The sequence below is a fragment of the Lactuca serriola genome, chromosome 5 (genome assembly GCF_051521515.1).
Source record: "Lactuca serriola cultivar US96UC23 chromosome 5, Lser_US96UC23_V15, whole genome shotgun sequence".
Lineage (NCBI taxonomy): Eukaryota > Viridiplantae > Streptophyta > Magnoliopsida > Asterales > Asteraceae > Lactuca > Lactuca serriola.
In genome coordinates this window covers 349264815-349282814 of record NC_136412.1, presented here as the reverse complement: position 1 = coordinate 349282814, position 18000 = coordinate 349264815, and the positions used below count along the sequence as shown (strand labels likewise).

At 34.9% G+C, this 18000-nt stretch overlaps 2 protein-coding genes and 1 pseudogene across 4 annotated transcripts; 2 read left to right on the top strand and 1 right to left on the bottom strand.

The window, feature by feature from the left end:
* Nucleotides 1–497: 497 nt before the first annotated feature.
* Nucleotides 498–3411, bottom strand: LOC145052113 (uncharacterized). Of its 3 annotated transcripts, none has more exons than XR_013683979.1 (4): nt 2771–3411; nt 1929–1997; nt 1700–1789; nt 498–732 (listed from the first exon to the last, which is right to left on the bottom strand). XR_013683979.1 is itself a non-coding variant. In XM_078999923.1 (4 exons), exons 1-4 carry the CDS (start codon nt 2780–2782, stop codon nt 684–686), a joined length of 498 nt encoding a protein of 165 aa, XP_078856049.1. In that variant the 5' UTR covers nt 2783–3411; the 3' UTR covers nt 498–683. The 3 variants fall into 3 exon arrangements, 2 of the variants coding, with proteins under 2 accessions (XP_078856049.1, XP_078856050.1); XM_078999923.1 differs by having other exon boundaries at nt 2493–3411; XM_078999924.1 differs by lacking the exon at nt 498–732 and adding an exon at nt 786–949 and having other exon boundaries at nt 2493–3411.
* Nucleotides 3412–5921: 2510 nt separating this feature from the next.
* On the top strand, nt 5922–8632 carry LOC145055549 (uncharacterized protein At1g03900-like). Its single transcript, XM_079003909.1, has 3 exons — nt 5922–6556; nt 6943–7230; nt 8353–8632. The coding sequence occupies exons 1-3, from the start codon at nt 6068–6070 to the stop codon at nt 8410–8412; spliced, it is 837 nt and encodes a 278-aa protein (XP_078860035.1). The 5' UTR covers nt 5922–6067; the 3' UTR covers nt 8413–8632.
* Nucleotides 8633–15796: 7164 nt separating this feature from the next.
* On the top strand, nt 15797–17293 carry LOC145051111 (scarecrow-like protein 23 pseudogene; annotated as a pseudogene).
* Nucleotides 17294–18000: the final 707 nt, after the last annotated feature.

The window sequence follows — 18000 nt, the reverse complement described above, 5'->3', positions numbered from 1 at the left end:
TGGTCTAGAGTAGAAGTGGAGCAGAATCTTGAGAACCACCGTGCTTTGTTGAGGCTATATAGCAACCACCGCCAAAAAAACAATCAAATACAATATAAATTTTGATAAATCATTAATTTAATGGAATAAACTCATAACCCAACATTTCCATTAATTAATTGCAGCATCTCTTTTGGTTTTTTGTCATTGGCAGGTTTTTCTCCAAGGTTTTTTTCTCCGGTGGCTTTTCATTGGGTTTCTTATCACCACCACCTCCGCCGTCCTTTTTGGGCTGAGCAGAGAGGATCTTCAACTTTCTTGGTGTTGTACTCTACTCGTTCCTTGATGCATTACCCAGCAACTTATGAAAACTAAGTTGTTTTGCTTTCACTTGACGATTCTTCACATCAACTTTGTCTCCACATACCACAATTGGGATGTTCGCACAAACACTATAAAAATATATCAAGAAACAATAAAGATTCATGATAAAAAATATCACAAAACTAACTGGCAAAGATCATGATGCCATGTGGGAACATTCTTGTAAGTCAACCTTGCAGTTACATCAAACATGATGACGTCATATTGACCATGAATGTTGAACATCATTCAAATAGGTCAGTAAATATGCTTATTGTCATTGTTAATAAAGGGCATTTTAGACATTGGATATAAATAAACAATGGCATATTAGATACTTACTAATAACCATCATGAAGACCACCAAATGTCTCATGTCCGGCTGTGTCCCTGCAGTAAAATCGAATCTTTCCACAGTTAGTGAAGAAATCCAGAGGGTGAACTTCAACACCAATGGTCGCTATATGAACGAAAAAAGAAATTTATTAATTATTAGATTCGAAATGAAAGACTTTGGTAGATAGGAGAATGCAGTTTTATAATTACTTAGGTTTATATTTCTTCTTAAAATCTCTAGTTAAATGTTTTTTCACGCAGGTGGTTTTTCCTACACAATTCAAACAATGACTATTTAGGGTCATGGAAACAGAAAAAAGCATCTACTGCTATAGAGAGAGTACTCTTTGTGACCTAGATGTCAGTTTGATAGAGATTCAAATTCATCTCTAACTTGGAATTGTATGTAAACACAATGCGTATCAACTCTTTATGGAAAATTAACCATTAGTCGAAAATAAAACTTGGAAAACAATGTGCGAGGTGATAAAGACCTAGAAAATGTCCCAGAAGTAACATAATACATGCAACAACTGTTAAAACTGTTCCTTCCTCAAATATGATGCGGTTTAAGTTTCTTTTTTGCAAGAACATTGGTTTATTTCATTATTTGTATAGTAAATGCAAATACATTCTAACACACAAGATCAGTGGCTTATTTTATTTTTTCAAGCACAGTGGTTTTTTTTCATTATTTCTAAGGTTCAAACGTTTTATTTATTAAGAACCACCACAGGGGTATATATCTCCTAAATGTATCTTTCACATATAAGTTGTATAAACAGTAACCCTAACCCCTAAAAGTCGGGTAATCGACAGGTTGCTAATTCGGCAACGCCTACAACACAAAACCCGTAAAATTAAACGTTTCCAATCAACCAATACAAATTCGTAGTTTTTTCATCCAGAGATCAGTAGACCAAATACAATTTACAAACACACATACACATTGTAGAGTAGAAGGAGAATTGAAAAAAAAATATTTCAATAGGAAAAGAAATTAATATTCAGTAATAGTTACCTGAACCAAGGCAAGTGCATTACAAACTCTTGTAGCTTCCGCCATACCAAGCTTAAGAGGCGACACCAACTTGTATACCCACAAAAGTTCCTGAAAATGGGAAAGAATTATAGAGAGCCTTCTCTTGTCAAATTCTATTAAGTAATGTTTATTAATGTTGTATAGCTTTAAATTAATGTCAAATTTATTTGTATGATCGATACACATTGTTTTATGAGGTTAATCATACCTCAAACAATGAAAAGATTGTGTCTCTTGAATTCCAAAGTAGCAACCCCACCTCACGACCTCCTTTTCCCTATATTAAGAAGGATACTAAGTGAACATAACAACTATGGAGTTAACTGTATGGAGCTTGAATTAAAAAAACTTTGGACTGCCTTTATCGTCACACCCATGTAAACTGGATACTAAAACCCTAATCGTTTATACAAGCAATGCATTCTACCCAAAAAAGAAAATAATTTCAACCAAACCAATGTTGAAGAGGAAAATCGTGCATAGATGATAGATCAACTTCCGAAGACTGTCTAGTTTGCACTAACTCTTACTCATACCAAAATTCAACATCTAATTAAACCATAATTCTAGATGATAGTTATTAGATTAACTGCAGGAACCTCAAAATCGACAAACATCAGCCTTCCTTTTCTCGAATCACCCCCTTATATGAAACCACACCCCCAATTCTTTATGAAGCCGCTACATTCTACTAAAATGACCAACAAATTCAATCATCGTCTCGACAGATATAGATACGCGATTGAAAGAGATAAAAAAATATCGGTCTTACCTTCTACTAATTAAGCAAAACGTATCGCCTACTTTGGTTAGAGGTTCGGCTGCCAGTGAAGTGGAATGTATGATCAGCATCTCTTCCTCCGGCGAAAGTTCTCTTGAACTACCGCCCGTGGCTGAAACGTCCATCATACCTTCTCTCTTTAGCAATTTCTCACTCCATAAAATAAGAAGGGGGGTTTTCAAGGGTTTTGAAGTCGAAGGAGACTGTGTTTCTTGCTTAGAAAGAAGACATCGATAAAAGAAGAGAATAATAGAAAATCCAAAACTAACATTGCCACCCATTTATACTGATCATATCTCCGGACAGATTGGCGTCAAAAGGAGGAGGCCTAGTCGACATAAGAATAGGACGACGACCTCCAATCCAAGTTGGAAGCTTCATCGGTTTACAAACAGAGGAGGTTGAAGATTGTGCAGAAGCAGCGGAGTGAATCGGTGGAGACGATCGACTGCAGTCATGTTTGTATACGCGTATATGGTGGTGGTGAGCAGCGGCATAAAAGGCGGTGGTGGTGGAAGCGTTTTGGGTCTCAACTGTGAAGAACAAAACCGATGATGTTAGTCTACTAATCTGGGAGAGAGACGGTGATGGGTAAGAAAGGTCATATTTTTATCGGAAGTCAACGGCGATGGCTACACGCGGATGGGGTGGAGAATCATATGAATCGATTGTAATGGAGCCGTCGATCAATATTCCCATTAATGCATCTGAATCGATTGTAATGAAGGTGTGATACGTCAGGCGGTGGTAGGTGGTGATACATATGAGAGAAGACGAAGAGTAAATGTGAAATATGGGAAGGTGAAAGGTGAGACATTTGAGGCGGTGGATGGTTACGTGTAGAGAGTAAACTGATCAACGTGGAGTGGTAAAGAAGACGAGGACTCGTGTACACTTTGAACAATAAGGTTGACTGCCAAAAGAAAAAGAAAAAAACAAAAAAGAAAATTTAAAAGTGGTCCAATAGTAAACAAATCCTGTTCATCGTGTCTTTCTAAATTAGTATATATATAAATTTGGCCCAACTTTTTCCCCAACATCAAATAAACCCTATCCAACTTTTTTTCTTATAATTTTCCTCCAAATTTAAGTTTAATTCTACTCTTTAAAAAGTACCTTTTACAACTTATCTCATTTACAAATAAATAAATATCGGGTTTTGCAGCTTTTTAAAAGACGACTTTTGTAAAAAATCGTATATAAAAATAAATTACAAAATTTGTCTGTTTAATTTGTAGAAAATATCAATGTTCATTTTTTTTATATTTGCGTTTTAGACCGTGTCAATAATACTTACGATTGAAATGTTTTGTCCATATGCATAAAATAAATTACAAAACGCGTCTCTATAATTTATAGAAAAGGTTTTTGTCGATTAATAATTTTGTATGTTGGCACATTTGGTCCCAACTTCCCATATTGAAATAAATTACAAAGTTGTCATTTTAATTTAAAGAAAAGATGCCTGTCCATTTTCTTTTTCGTTTAGGTTTTGGACTTTGGTTATAATACTTTCATATTTTGGTAGGTTGGTCTTTATGTAGAAAATAAATTACAAAATTATCATTGTAATTTTCATATGTTGGTAGGTTTGGTCTCTATATAAAAAATCAAAATTATTCATGTAATTTACAGAAAATGTATTTATGCAAAAATTATTTTACAACAAATGTTCCATTTATTTAAATATTAGAAAAATGGTTCATGCCTAATACAACATTTATAGATTACATCCACCATAAAATGGACATAAATAGACTCTCGATCTACATCCCCGCGAAGCCGGAAGGAAGAATTTCTAGTTGAAGAAAAATAAAATAAATTAAAAAACTCTTATATTTAGGTCGGAGGGAGTTGTGCGAAGGTTGCCATACTCCACATAGGCGTCACCTAGGATATGTCATACTTCATAAAAAAAAATTCATTTACAGGGCGTGGGTTGCCACACCTGTCATGCTATTTTTTTTCCAAAATTAATTTATATTAAAAATAATAAATTTAAATAAATTATTTTAAAACTAAAATTTCATTAAACTTCAAAAGAAGTTACAACAAACCTAGAAAAACAATATAAAATTTAAAAGTACAAAACATAGAAATTAAAATTACCAAACCTAGATAGACCTAAAAGACATTTTCATCGAAAAATTGACCGTCTATATCATCAAAAGGTTATGCGTTATGATCGATGTAGTCAACGATCCAAATATGTTCTGTTAAGTCTCTACGTAGAACATGATGAGTCTCAACGTCATGAATTATTCTTATCCTCACCAAGTACTCCTCGCTTCCAAGCTCAAAAGCAACATTTATGTCATTGAGGGAACCAATAAAACCAAATAATGCATGTAAGGCCACCACTTCAAGTATGATAGTTGGATAATCATTGATCACCTCATGTGTATTGGTATTGATGTGTATTCGGGTAATTACCTCATTTCCCAGTGGAGGCAATCCAAACTTTCCGACATTTTAAGGAAGTTATGTACATTCGAATGATCAATATATATTTGTTGGACGTCACTACATGTAGGTTTGCGTAAATATCGTGGACCATACAATCTCATGACATACTTACAAAATTTGTGAAAGCTTTGTCGTGTAGTACGTTCAGATATCTTAAGATTCTCATCTAGTGCATCAGGGTAAATGACGTATGCTAATTGACAAAGTGCAGCGATGCATTTTTGTAAATAAGTAAAACCAACTGTAACTTTAGTATTTGCTCGTTGTTGAACATATAGACATGCTGTCGTGACGTAGTTGACGATACGCTGAAACAAATGTATATGCATACGAAATCGCCGACGAAAATAATATTCTTGAAAAATCGCATTTTTTCAAAATAATATTGCATGAGGTGTTGGTGAGGCGCTTCACAATTTCTTTGTACATATCTTTTTTTTTTTCAACTTCTTTGTACATATCTTTTTTTTTTTTTTCAACGAGCATTATCGACATTTTTTGACGCAATTATTCTATCTTCTATTCAGCCTCTTAAATAATATTTATGGCTGATTCAAACAACACATCAAACATAATCGATTAGGAAGAAGACGAAGATAATACTTTTAGAGAGTTTAGAAGAAAGTTTTGAGGAAACCTTTGAAGGAATGTCCTATATTTATAGTTATTAAAAAAAAAAATTTTCAAAATAACGCCGTTGCTCAATGCTGAGTTGAACTCACCTACGTGACCACGGTGGTTGCCGAGTCCATTTCATTTACCAATTACCACGAGCATCCCCGAAGTCTCACTCGGTTGAGCCAAATGAAAATAAAATCTTGCAAATGGTAGATAAAATAGGAAAGATAATCTAACATCGCCGGCAAGCCGGATTCCTGACTGCACACGCAAGAGCACATATGCTTTCCTTCTTCGAAACCACGCATCACCTACTCCACCGGTTAGCTTCATTCTTCTATCCGACGTTGGAACAGAAGCAATAAAAAATTCAACATCAATAACTTTGTATTTCCAATTCCGATCACTGCAAGCTTAAGAAATCCACATATTTCTTAGGTCGAATCCGTATTCACATTTGTCGATATTTAAAGAGCATAACGATGTCGTTTGACTTGGAGGAAGAAGAGTCATTCGAGCACACGTTACTAGTGGTTCGAGAAGTTTCCGTTTTTAAAATCCCGCCGCGATCCACCAGCGGCGGTTACAAGTGTGGTGAGTGGCTTCAGTCGGACAAGATCTGGTCCGGTAGGCTCCGTGTGGTTTCATGTAAGGATCGGTGTGAGATCCGGTTAGAAGATCCAAATTCCGGCGATTTATTTGCCGCTTGTTTTGTTTACCCTGGGCAGAGAGAGAATGCTGTTGAGTCCGTTCTCGATTCGTCGAGGTATTTTGTGTTGAAGATCGAGGATGGAACGGGGAAGCACGCGTTTATAGGGCTAGGGTTTACGGAGAGAAATGAGGCGTTTGATTTCAATGTGGCGTTATCGGATCATGATAAGTATGTCAAGAGGGAGAACGAAAAGGAGGATGGTGAAGCTAGCGATGCGAATCATATTGATATTCATCCTGCTGTGAACCATAGATTAAAGGTACACGTCTTACCTCATTTTCCGTGCACACGCATTGGAATTATAATTCAGTGTTTGATCTGGTCATATGATCTTACATTTGGAATCGGTTTTGGAGCTTGTTTAGCTCACAATGTTGAACAACTGTGGATTTATTTCATCCAAAACTAGCATAACAGCTATCAGAGTTTTACCTGGTGCTGATGATCATGATTTAATCTAGTTAACACCACTAAGCTCGACAGGCAAAATTGGCATAAAGATTCTGATTAGCAAGAACTATAAGAAAATTTACGCAAGATATGCACCTAAAAAGAATGTTATGAAGGAGTCAATCTTAGAAATGGAGTGGATTTGTGTTCATGCATTGATTAACTTAAACTAACTCTGTGCAACATGTGTTCCAGGAAGGTGAAACCATTCGGATAAGTGTAAAAAACAAGCCTGCTAGTGGATCTGGGATGCTTTCTTCTGCTGGGTTGTCAGGAGGTCCTGCTGGAACTGGAAATATTAAGCCTTTAAGCCTTGCTCCTCCACCAAGTTCCACTTCAAGAATCAGATCTCCTCTCCCACCCCCACCCAATGATCCTGCTGCTGTTCGGATGACTTCTACAAAAGTTAGTATCACTGTTGAAGGAACCAAGGAAACAACAAGGCATTCTACGAATGCTTTCACTGATTTCTCTCAACTTGAGGTATCTTTATCATTTGATGTCTTTTACCATACTTCAATCATGATTCCAGTTTCCATTCCTACTCTTTAGTTGTTATAAAGGTTATGCTTTGCAATCACCTACATTACCTTATTCCTAGGTTTAGAATAGTCTATCGCCATGAAATTGCCACTTTAGCTTATTTAATAAGATTATTTTATTGTTGCCTTCAATTCTCTATCAAATATCCAACTAAATACATAGGATATTAGGGTTAAATGCAGGAAATAGCAATGTACTTTCGTTAATTTGTTTAATATACGTCTATAACATCCCATTTTCTACTTATTATGTTACAACATTGTGCTTTGAGTAATTTAACCAATTACAGCAATGTCAGATTGTCATCCTCATCAACACACAAAGCATCTTTCAAAGTATAATGTCATAATAAGAAAGAAATTGGGAATACAAGGCTATAGGTGGGACTTGGGGTAGATTTTTTTTTCAAAGTAGAGTGCCAATAAATATATATATATATATATATATATATATATATATATATATATATAAACTAAAAATACAGCGTATAATAGAATGAAATGCAAGTTATATGCTATAATACATGAATAAATGAAAGTATGTTGCTATTTCTTTCACTTAGCCCTAGGATAGAATCCTTATTTTTTCTTTTCTGACAAACAATCCCATTGTTTTCTTGCATTTAGCTAGCAAGTAGTTTACTCATAAATATAAATGCATAAGAATACTAATTCAACAAAATTACGTTGTTGACCACTTGACCATAATGAATGGAATATGCCATGCATATAATAACCATCTCTTACAACCACAATTATTATTGTAATTCAGCATTTATGAGTCTTTAAATCACCTCTTAGAAGTTTCCATATCTCACAATTCATACCACATCTATCAATGAGCAAGAAATATTATGAACTCCTTATAAGCCTTAAGTCATTGCTTATTAATAACCTAGACTTTGGTTTTAAGTTGATTGGGATGTTATTTGTTTGAGTCTTATCTTTAGTTGTCATGAAGATACATACAAACTGCTTTCTCACCATATCTAACTTATATATAAAGTGCATGATATTAATGGTTTTTAAAGGTTCTGTTATGATATACTTATGATGGTTGCAGAAGAATCTTCCTGGATCAACTAAAAGTAAAACAGGTGCAGCTGGATGGGCAGCATTTTGATTCTTTCAACTGTATACTTGTGGAGTGTTTGAAGAAAGCAACCAAATGAATAGGTTATAAGAGGGAGAAAACAGTCAACAGTACACTTCATTTTTGCTACCAATATATGTTGGTATGTTTCTTTCAAATTGCTTCGCCTTTTGATTGTATAATGAAGAAACAAACTAGTTTTATATTGTTATTATTCAATCACACCCTTGCGGTTTTTTGTTGGGTTAAAGTAACTGAATAGCAACTTACATTTTACTTGTTCCATTTAGATCACCCAACTTTTTTCCTAAAGTCGCTGTGATTGTGATGTTAAAAAATTAAAAAAAATCAGTCACTCCATCAAGCTCATCTTGTCATTTTTTTCGACTGTTTTAACCGGTAACCAAGGCTAGGGGTGCAAACGAGCCGAGCCCGAGCTTGGCCAGGCTCGGCTCGGGCTCGTTTAAGTTATATGAGGCTCGAGCTCGAACTCGGCTCGATTCGAGCTTTCTTTTACTAAGCTCGGCTCGAGCTCGTAAAGAATTATACAAGCTCGGCTCGGGCTCGGCTTGTTTGTCGTTTGATGTGCCTAAATAAGCTTAAGCTCGGCTCAAGCTCGTTAAAAAACTCGTTTACTAATAACCGAAATCCATAATTTCCCAAATATGTTGTTATTTTAATATAAGAAAATAATAATAAATTATATTATATAAAGGCTCGTTTAGGCTCGCGAGCCTAATCGAGCTTAGTGACATAGGCTCGAGCTCGAGCTCGTTTAATAAACGAGCTTAATATTAAGCTCGAGCTCGGCTCGGACTCGTTTAAAACCGGTTTCGAGTTGAGTTTTTAACGAGCCGATCCCGAGTAGCTCGCGAGTAGCTTGGCTCGTTTGCACCCCTAACCAAGGTGACTTAGTATTTACATGGCTAGAAATGGACATCTTGACCTCATTAATGATAACGTCATAGATTAACTACTTTTAGATTTGGGCCATCTGCGTCACCGATTTTTTTTCTCCTATAAATAATAGATTACATTACTAAAATGTTGTCAAACATGAACTAGTCACGAGTCTAATCGTACGAGTCTCGGTCTTTATAAACCATAAAAAGTCTACTCTGTAGTTTGACTCGGTTCAAAATTACGAGTTACTACTTGACTTGTTCGGAGTCGAGTCAACTCGTGGGTAATAATGACAAATCTCTATCTATTGTGTGAATATGTATAACTCACTGTGGCCAATAATTTTCAAAAGAAATTAACTATATTTTAGGCAAACTTAGTCAAAGTCCATATTTTAAGGGATATATTAATAAAATTAAATGATTTAATTAATTAATTTGCCAACATACCCGTAAAATGATTGATCCAATGACTTGTACATTCACACAACCGGTAGCGTTGATACCTAGACTTATTGTAGGGGAGGTGAGACAAGCTTTTTGCGAGTTCCTTCAACCTATGGGTCAGTAATCACAATCTCTTTAATAAGTTAATTTGTGACTTAATTGGTGGTTTCGGGTGGGGCTTGGACCAAAGATACAAGTAGTTGAATTTTAATGCAATTGGTAAATTTGTTACCTACCTAAATAACTCCATGGGAGTCTCAACATTCAAACTTTTTGAAATTGCAATTATGAGAATCTGATAATTCAAACTTTTTTGAAAATGCAATATGGATTTAGTATGATAAATCATATTTAAAGACTATTGATTTATTAGAATCTAATTAATAATTTAATATGCTAATAGAAGGCTATTTCCTGTTACGTATATGTTATAACCACATTAACACCATAAGTACTTGCTCTGTCATTGTGAATGATAAACTAAAAGACATTAATTTTCTAGATTGGCACTAGAATTTAAAAATCATCCTTAAGCGTGTATCCATCTCCTATCCAAATCCACACGGATCAGGATCTTATTCTGAGCAAGCCTACAACAAAAAAATATTAACTTTGATAAGGAATAACCAATTCCCCCCCTAGCTGGGTTAGTGTCAACTACCAAAGTGTTAGTATCAATAAAAAGCCCAACCGCAAATCTCATCGAGGCATCCATGGACCAAATCCGAGCATCATGCCAATCCGACAAGATAACAATATTCGTATAATTCCTCAAAGCCAAGTACTGCCCTTGCTCCTCTCTTCCTCCCAAGGTATATCCTAAAATTCGTACACGTTGAGTCGTTCGAATCCATAACAGCTTTTGTTGCAATCCAAATCATACGCTCTTGGGAATTGAACTTTAAGTGGACTATCACCACACTAAATGTCATTTCAAAAAGAAGTACATGCGTCATCACCCAACTTTCGTTTACAAGCAAACATAAGATCAAACCTTTTTTACCAAACTCTTGATTGACTTCATAATGGCAATCCACGTACTATTAATAGAAGCATGAACCGAGCACAACCAATTCCACCACCAACACCATGAATAGACTAAATGACCTTCACTATATCTGGATAAGTTCTAAATCTCCGTAGACATTTGAACAAAATAGCTATGGTCAAAGCAAAAATACAACCAATGCCCAAACCTCTTAGATTTTTACTAGCCAAACATTTATTCGATTTGATCCATGTCATCTTTTATCTTCCAAATCGCCTTTAATAAAAAAGTTGTTACGTACGGATTCCAGTTTCTCTTGGACAACACAAAATCTTATAGGACATATAATAAGTAGGCTAATTCCCAAGAACTGATTTGATCAAAGAAAGACGACCACTGACAAACAAAGATTTGACTTTCTAGTTCAGTAACATAGAAGCAAATTTGACTATAACACCCTTCCAATTACTGCAATGAGACTACAACTAACCAGAACTTCCAGATACGAGAAATGTAAAGGAGAAACACCACACCTAAAACACCAACCATATAAGTGATCGCAACATTAGAAACACTAATACCAAGAAGTGTATTATTTTCGACATTAATTTTGAGACCCCGACCCAGTAAAAACACATCAAGATCCGAAACAAGTTGCTAACATTCAACTGAGACCATTCTTAGGTTACAGACATATGATCATGCCAGAAACCATCAGTTGAAGCCACCAATTCAAAAGAAAATACCCGAATTGAGAATTGAACCATTCTCAATTTAGAGTATCTATAATGAGGGTTATATAGGAGTTGTATGAAGTGAAAACTAAGACAAAAACCATTTGCTGCTTGCTAATTTAAAGATCCATTACTTAATCAAGAAATTAGTCAACTAATCACTAGATATACATCTAATCTAAACTCATGAATAAAGACATATAAATAGAAGGAAGTTTAAATGCAAAACACTTTCATAAAAATCACCAAAATCTCATAATCATCTTCAAACAACTTATTATCCATGGATTTCACCAAAATCAACCAAGAGAAGTTTAGACTAACATGGCTAAACTCAAGAAACGAAAATAAAAGTTAGAAATACCAAACATATATCAAGATTCAAGGATGAAAGGAGAGATTCTTTAAGGTTTTTGTGTCTTCAAAAACTCTCACATCTTCAGAGAAAACGCTCCAAACTCGGATCCAAAAAATGGTAGAAAGTGCTCACCAAACTACCTTTGAATAACACAAAATGCGAATTTTCAGAAATGCCATTTAACCAGAGCTTGATCGGGCCACACATGGTTGCACGGTGTGGCCTGCTGAGTGAACTTCTTATGTATTGGGCTTTCATTACTTTAGCCCATTGACCCATTTGTATCCCATCAACTTGTAGCCCATAGTTCTCTAAGTTTTTTTTTTTTTGCCCAATTTGCCCTCTCTAAATCACCCGTTAGCTTGTGCACTCGCTCGATCAATTAACGTCGCATGCTCAAATATTCCTTTGTCTTCTTTTTAAATACAAGCCCATCTTTTTCAAGTTTCCATTTAACAACAAGCTCACAATTTGCATCAACTCCACAAGTTACCAAACTCATAATTCATTGTTCTCCAAATCCATATGCTTCCTACAAATCCTAAACATCTCCGCTCCACATTAGTCTTTTAAAAATCTACAACTATATATATATATATATATATATATATATATATATATATATATATATATATATATATATATATAGAAAAAAGTGAATATGTGGTTGTTATGTACCTAAGCTTAGGTATAAAACCTCTTAAACGACATAGTTTTAAACAAAACAAATCCAATTTCATTTTCTCTTAATTTTGTTTTAATATATTACCATTGAATTAAGTTAAATTATGGAATGAAAAAGATCAATTATATATATTTTTATTGTAAAAAAATCATTGAGGTTTATAGGAAAGTAAAAAATAAATATATTTTTAACGAATATAACTAAAACGTTTTTTCCTTCAATTGAAAAACTATATCCAATGATTTGTGAACACCTTGATTGAGTTATTGGATGTTCTTCTTTTATATTTTATTGTATTTGTTTTTATTTAAAATTTAGTAAGGTTGAGTAAATGATCATGACTTTTAATGCTTTAAGTTCTTAGACACAATGAAGAAAAAGAACATAAATTCGATCGGTTTAGCAAGTCACATGATTAAAGAAGGATAGTAAGCGAGATATCATGATTAGTTTAGATATAATTGATCAAAACTACATAGTTTGGAGGGTTCTATATATAAGTTTAGGTACATAACAACCACATATTCTCCCTCTCTCTCTCTCTCTATATATATATATATATATATATATATATATATATATATATATATAATATGTACCTATAAAAAGAAATATGTTGAAATAAATTATAAAAAAAAATAAATAAAATGAAACTATCAACTATATAAATAATATGTACCTATATTTATTTGTTAAAGTACATATTTTGTCAAAGAAAAATTACTCTAAAAAGGAAGACTATTATACCTCATGAGTAACCCACAAGACATTGGCCACCTTTAGTCGTCTTGTCATAGAAATATGGGAAATTGACTTAATAAGGTAATTAACTTTTCGGTTTGTTCACATCTGGGTAACTATCTTTTTTTATACACATCTAGTTAAATAACTTTTTGGAAGTGTTCACATATGACCATTAAGACCGACTGTGGTAGGTTACATTCGGTCATAACCAGTCATATTGGTCATATGTGAACACTTCCAAAAAGTTCGTTATTTAGATGTGTACAAAAAAAAGATAGTTACCCAGATATGAACAAACCGAAGATGTAAGAGTATATTACACGAATGGTCCCTATAGTTTGGGTAATTTGTGCTTTTGGTCCCTAATTTATTTTTTAACTTAGATGATCCCTATTGTCTGCTTTTGTTGTGTATTTGGTCCCTATCTTACATCAAAAGTCTATTGTACCCTATTTTAATTTATTTTTTAATAAATTTTCTTATTTATGTATTATTTTTTTTTTATATATTTTTAAAAAATTAACATACCCTATATATTTGTATCTCCTCACCCTAAACCTGAAACCACATTTGAGATATTTAAGTTCGGTCCCACCAGTCACCATCCCATCTCTCATCCTACTCAACTTATCTTTCCTTTCCATCTTTAATGACATCAATGTCTTCACTATCTCTTCTTTTTTCGGTCCTTCAACTCTGACGAACCAACCCCACAACCCTTCTATTGGGTTGTGGTGGTGGAAAATTCAATGAAGAGACAGTGTGTTGTGGGATTGGTTCGCCGGAGTTGAAGGACCTAAAAAAGAAGGGATAGTGAAGACGTTGATGTGGGGTTTATTAAATTTTTAAAATATATAAAAAATAAATACATAAATAAGAAAATTAATTAAAAAATAAATTAAAAAAGGGCACAATAGTCTTTTAAGGTAAGACAGGGACCAAACGCACAACAAAAATAAACAGTATGGATCATACAAGTTAAAAAATAAGTTAGAGACCAAACACACTAATTACCCAAACTACATGGACCATTCGTTTAATTTATTTTTACCTTTCGGTGTGTTCACATCTGGGTAACAATCTTTTTTTTGTACACGTCTAGGTAACGAACTTTTTTGAAGTGTTCACATATGACCATTATGACCAGATGTAACCTGCTACAGCCGGTTATAATGATCATATGTGAACACTTCTAAAAAATTCGTTACCTAAATGTATAAAAAAAAGATAGTTACCTAGATATGAACAAACAAAAAAGTTAATTACTTTATTAAGTCTATTTCCCTAGAAACATGAAGAGCATTTTCAGGTAAATACATTTTGGACTTCACAAAAATGCATCAATTTACTAATTTTGGGGGCAACATCATGAAGCCTAACAAATAAATAGACATATTTCCTATATTGTGTAAAAATGAAAAAAAGCAACATAGTACCTGTGGCCATTGTATAATGATCATGTCTAATTGCTTTTCTCGGATAACGATGCATTTTCCTCCTAAGACTGGTCGGTGTGGGAAACGCCCACCAACGTTTTTAGAAAAAAAAAACGGTCGTTATAGGATGTTGTGGTGGTAATGGGAAGCAATGGACAAGCTTATAACGTGCAAAAACGGTGAAGATGACGGTGTTTGTGTCGTCATAACGCACGAAAATGTCCCCGTAGACATTGCCCACACCTAACAGCCTAAATCTAACAACAAAAGTCGACTTATCGTAATCAATGGATGTTATTTTCTGCAAAACCCGATGGTAATTGCCTATATTTTTGTGAGAAATATTGTTGTGATCTCAATGGATCTTTCCTCTCTTTTTCTCTTTATATATAATATATATTTGAATGGTGACACGATATATAAAAAATAAAATAAAACTAACTAGACACTAGAACCAAGAATTACAAGAAACATTTTAAAGAATTACAAGAAGCAGTTTACCATAAAAGAAAAGAACAACATAATATGGTATATAAAATATCTAATACCTTAAAAAGTTCTTTTCAACCAGACCCTAAAACCATAGCTAAGAAACAAAAATTTTGGTCGTCAATCCATTACCCCAATATGATATTCGAACCCAGAAACGGTAGATTTTTAGTCCAAGTGTGTTAAAAATGGTGACATAATTACACGAATAGGTCTAATTTCAAGAATTGGGTTGTTAGTATCTTAACATAATTATGAATTAATTAAATCTTAATCATAATTTAATCTATAAAATAATAATAAATCACTACCGAAACCAACGTGGTGTGTTTGTCCATTTGCAATTTAGCTTCTTCTGCCTGTCTGAACCCTAACTATGCCGGCCATGGCTGCCCTCTATCACAATTATTTATATATGCATGCAATATATATCTATATTAATATATGTAAATTAACACACACTCCATTTTGGCCTGCAGACCCTTTAAACCTCACTGCAAACCCTTTCATTTGCTCTCTCTCTCTCTCTCTCTCTCTCTCTCTCTCTCTCTCTCTCTCTCTCTCTCTCTCTCTCTCTCTCTCTCTCTCTCTCTCTCTCTCTCTCTCTCTCTCTTAAACGTACAGAAGCGAAATGAGAGCTGGATTTGACGTGGTTCAAGGTGCTCTTGAGTTGATCCAGCCCCATGAACAATGGGACTACAACAACACTCTTGGTGCTTATGTTACCTCAACTGCGACAACTTCAAGCTCACTGAATGGTTTTAGCGACTATAGTTCAAAGGCGCCTGCAAACATAGAGAGACCAAACGAGCTCTCTGAATGGGTTGAACATGTTACCAAGACGCTCGTTGAAGACTTGCCTCATCAAGAGTCCAACCTTGAAGATCAGAGCTTCCACACGGATGACACTTTGCCAGCTGCTAATTACGGTGTCGTTTCACCTGACGTGTGTGAAACAAGACCTCGGAAGATACCCAGGGGGAACTGGTCGGATGATGTTAGGTCATGTGGTGATCAGGGTAATAATAAAGGGTTGAATTTGATTGCGCTTTTGTTTGAGTGTGCAGTTGCTATTTCGGTTGATAATTTGGGTGAGGCTCATAGGATGGTTCTTGAGTTAACCCAAATGGCTTCTCCTTATTCACCTTCTTGTGGTGAGAGAGTTGTTGCTTATTTTGCAAAAGCCATGGCTAGTAGGGTTGTGAACTCATGGCTAGGGGTTTGCTCACCATTGACTAATCACAAGCTCATTCATGGTGCTTTTCAAGTCTTCAACAACATCTCTCCTTTTGTCAAGTTTGCTCATTTCACCTCTAACCAAGCCATTCTCGAGGCTTTTCAACGTCGGGAAAGGGTCCACATAGTGGACCTTGACATCATGCAGGGTTTACAATGGCCAGCACTGTTTCACATATTGGCCACACGAATGGAAGGGCCACCGCATGTGAGGATGACTGGCATGGGTACTTCCATGGAACTTCTTGTGGAAACAGGGAAACAACTCTTGAATTTCGCAAAACGTCTAGGAATGTCTTTCGAGTTCCATCCTGTGGTCAAGAAAGTCGGAGATGTAGCTGATCTCTCCATGCTACAAATCCGAAGAGGTGATGCACTAGCTGTACATTGGCTTCAACATTCGCTTTATGACGCTACAGGGACTGACTGGAAAACCATGAGACTCCTTCAAGAACTCAACCCTCGAATCATCACCCTTGTTGAACAAGACATATCCCACGGAGGTTCATTCTTGGATCGTTTTGTTGGTTCCCTTCATTACTATTCTGCCATATTCGACGCTCTTGGAGCGTTCCTCCCAAGCGACGACAACAGTCGCCACCGTGTTGAGCACTCGTTGATCCATAGAGAGATCAACAACGTGCTTGCGGTGGGCGGACCAGGGAGGAGCGGTGAGGATAAATTCAGGGTGTGGAGAAGCGAACTTGGGAGAAATGGGTTTTTGCAGGTACCAATGAGTGGGAACTCACTGGCACAAGGTCAATTGATTCTTAACATGTTTCCACCAACACATGGATATACTTTGGGTCAAGTGGATGGGACGCTTCGGTTAGGGTGGAAAGAGACTGCTTTGTACACTGCTTCTGCCTGGACTTGTCATGTCTCAAGATAACAAGTCTAATCATGTTGAATATTAAATGTTTGATTTGTTACGTAGTTCTTTTATTAAATATTAAATTAATATTTGCAAGGGATCAAAAATTAGGAAGCAGTTGTGAAATTTACAAATTGAAATTTGAACAAAAGAATGAATATATAGCTTTTTACGAGTAAAAACCAGTCTTTTTTTACTTTGATGTGATTTTAATTAAGGATGAGGATTAGGTGGTTTTGCAGTTAGTTTATTCATTTAGGGTTGTTTGGGTATGAGTGGTGTATTTGGCAAAATTAGTTGGTAACGTTTTGTTAATTGTTATATGAGATAACTTTTAAATTTAAAACATTTTGTTTAAACTAAACTATAGTGTCAAACGAAACTTTTTGTTCAAAATTGAATGTTTTGTCAAACGCTAAAAGCTACAAGCTTTCAAACGCTCTGTGTCAAATAAGCTTAAGTCGTTTATAAACCGAACCACATAAGATGTATTTGGGTTTATTTGGTTGAGGTAGTCAATTAAATCGTTTATAAACAAAACACATAAGATGTAGTTTTGTACATTATTTGAGTGCGTATAAACGGTTCACTATGGTCAATCATACAAACTTAAGTTTTTTTTGTGAAAATTATTGTTTGGATTTTAATGATTGAAATGAGGAATATTCAAGTTTGAGGGTTGATTTTTTCCATATAAAACATTGATTCATCCATATAAAATAGAA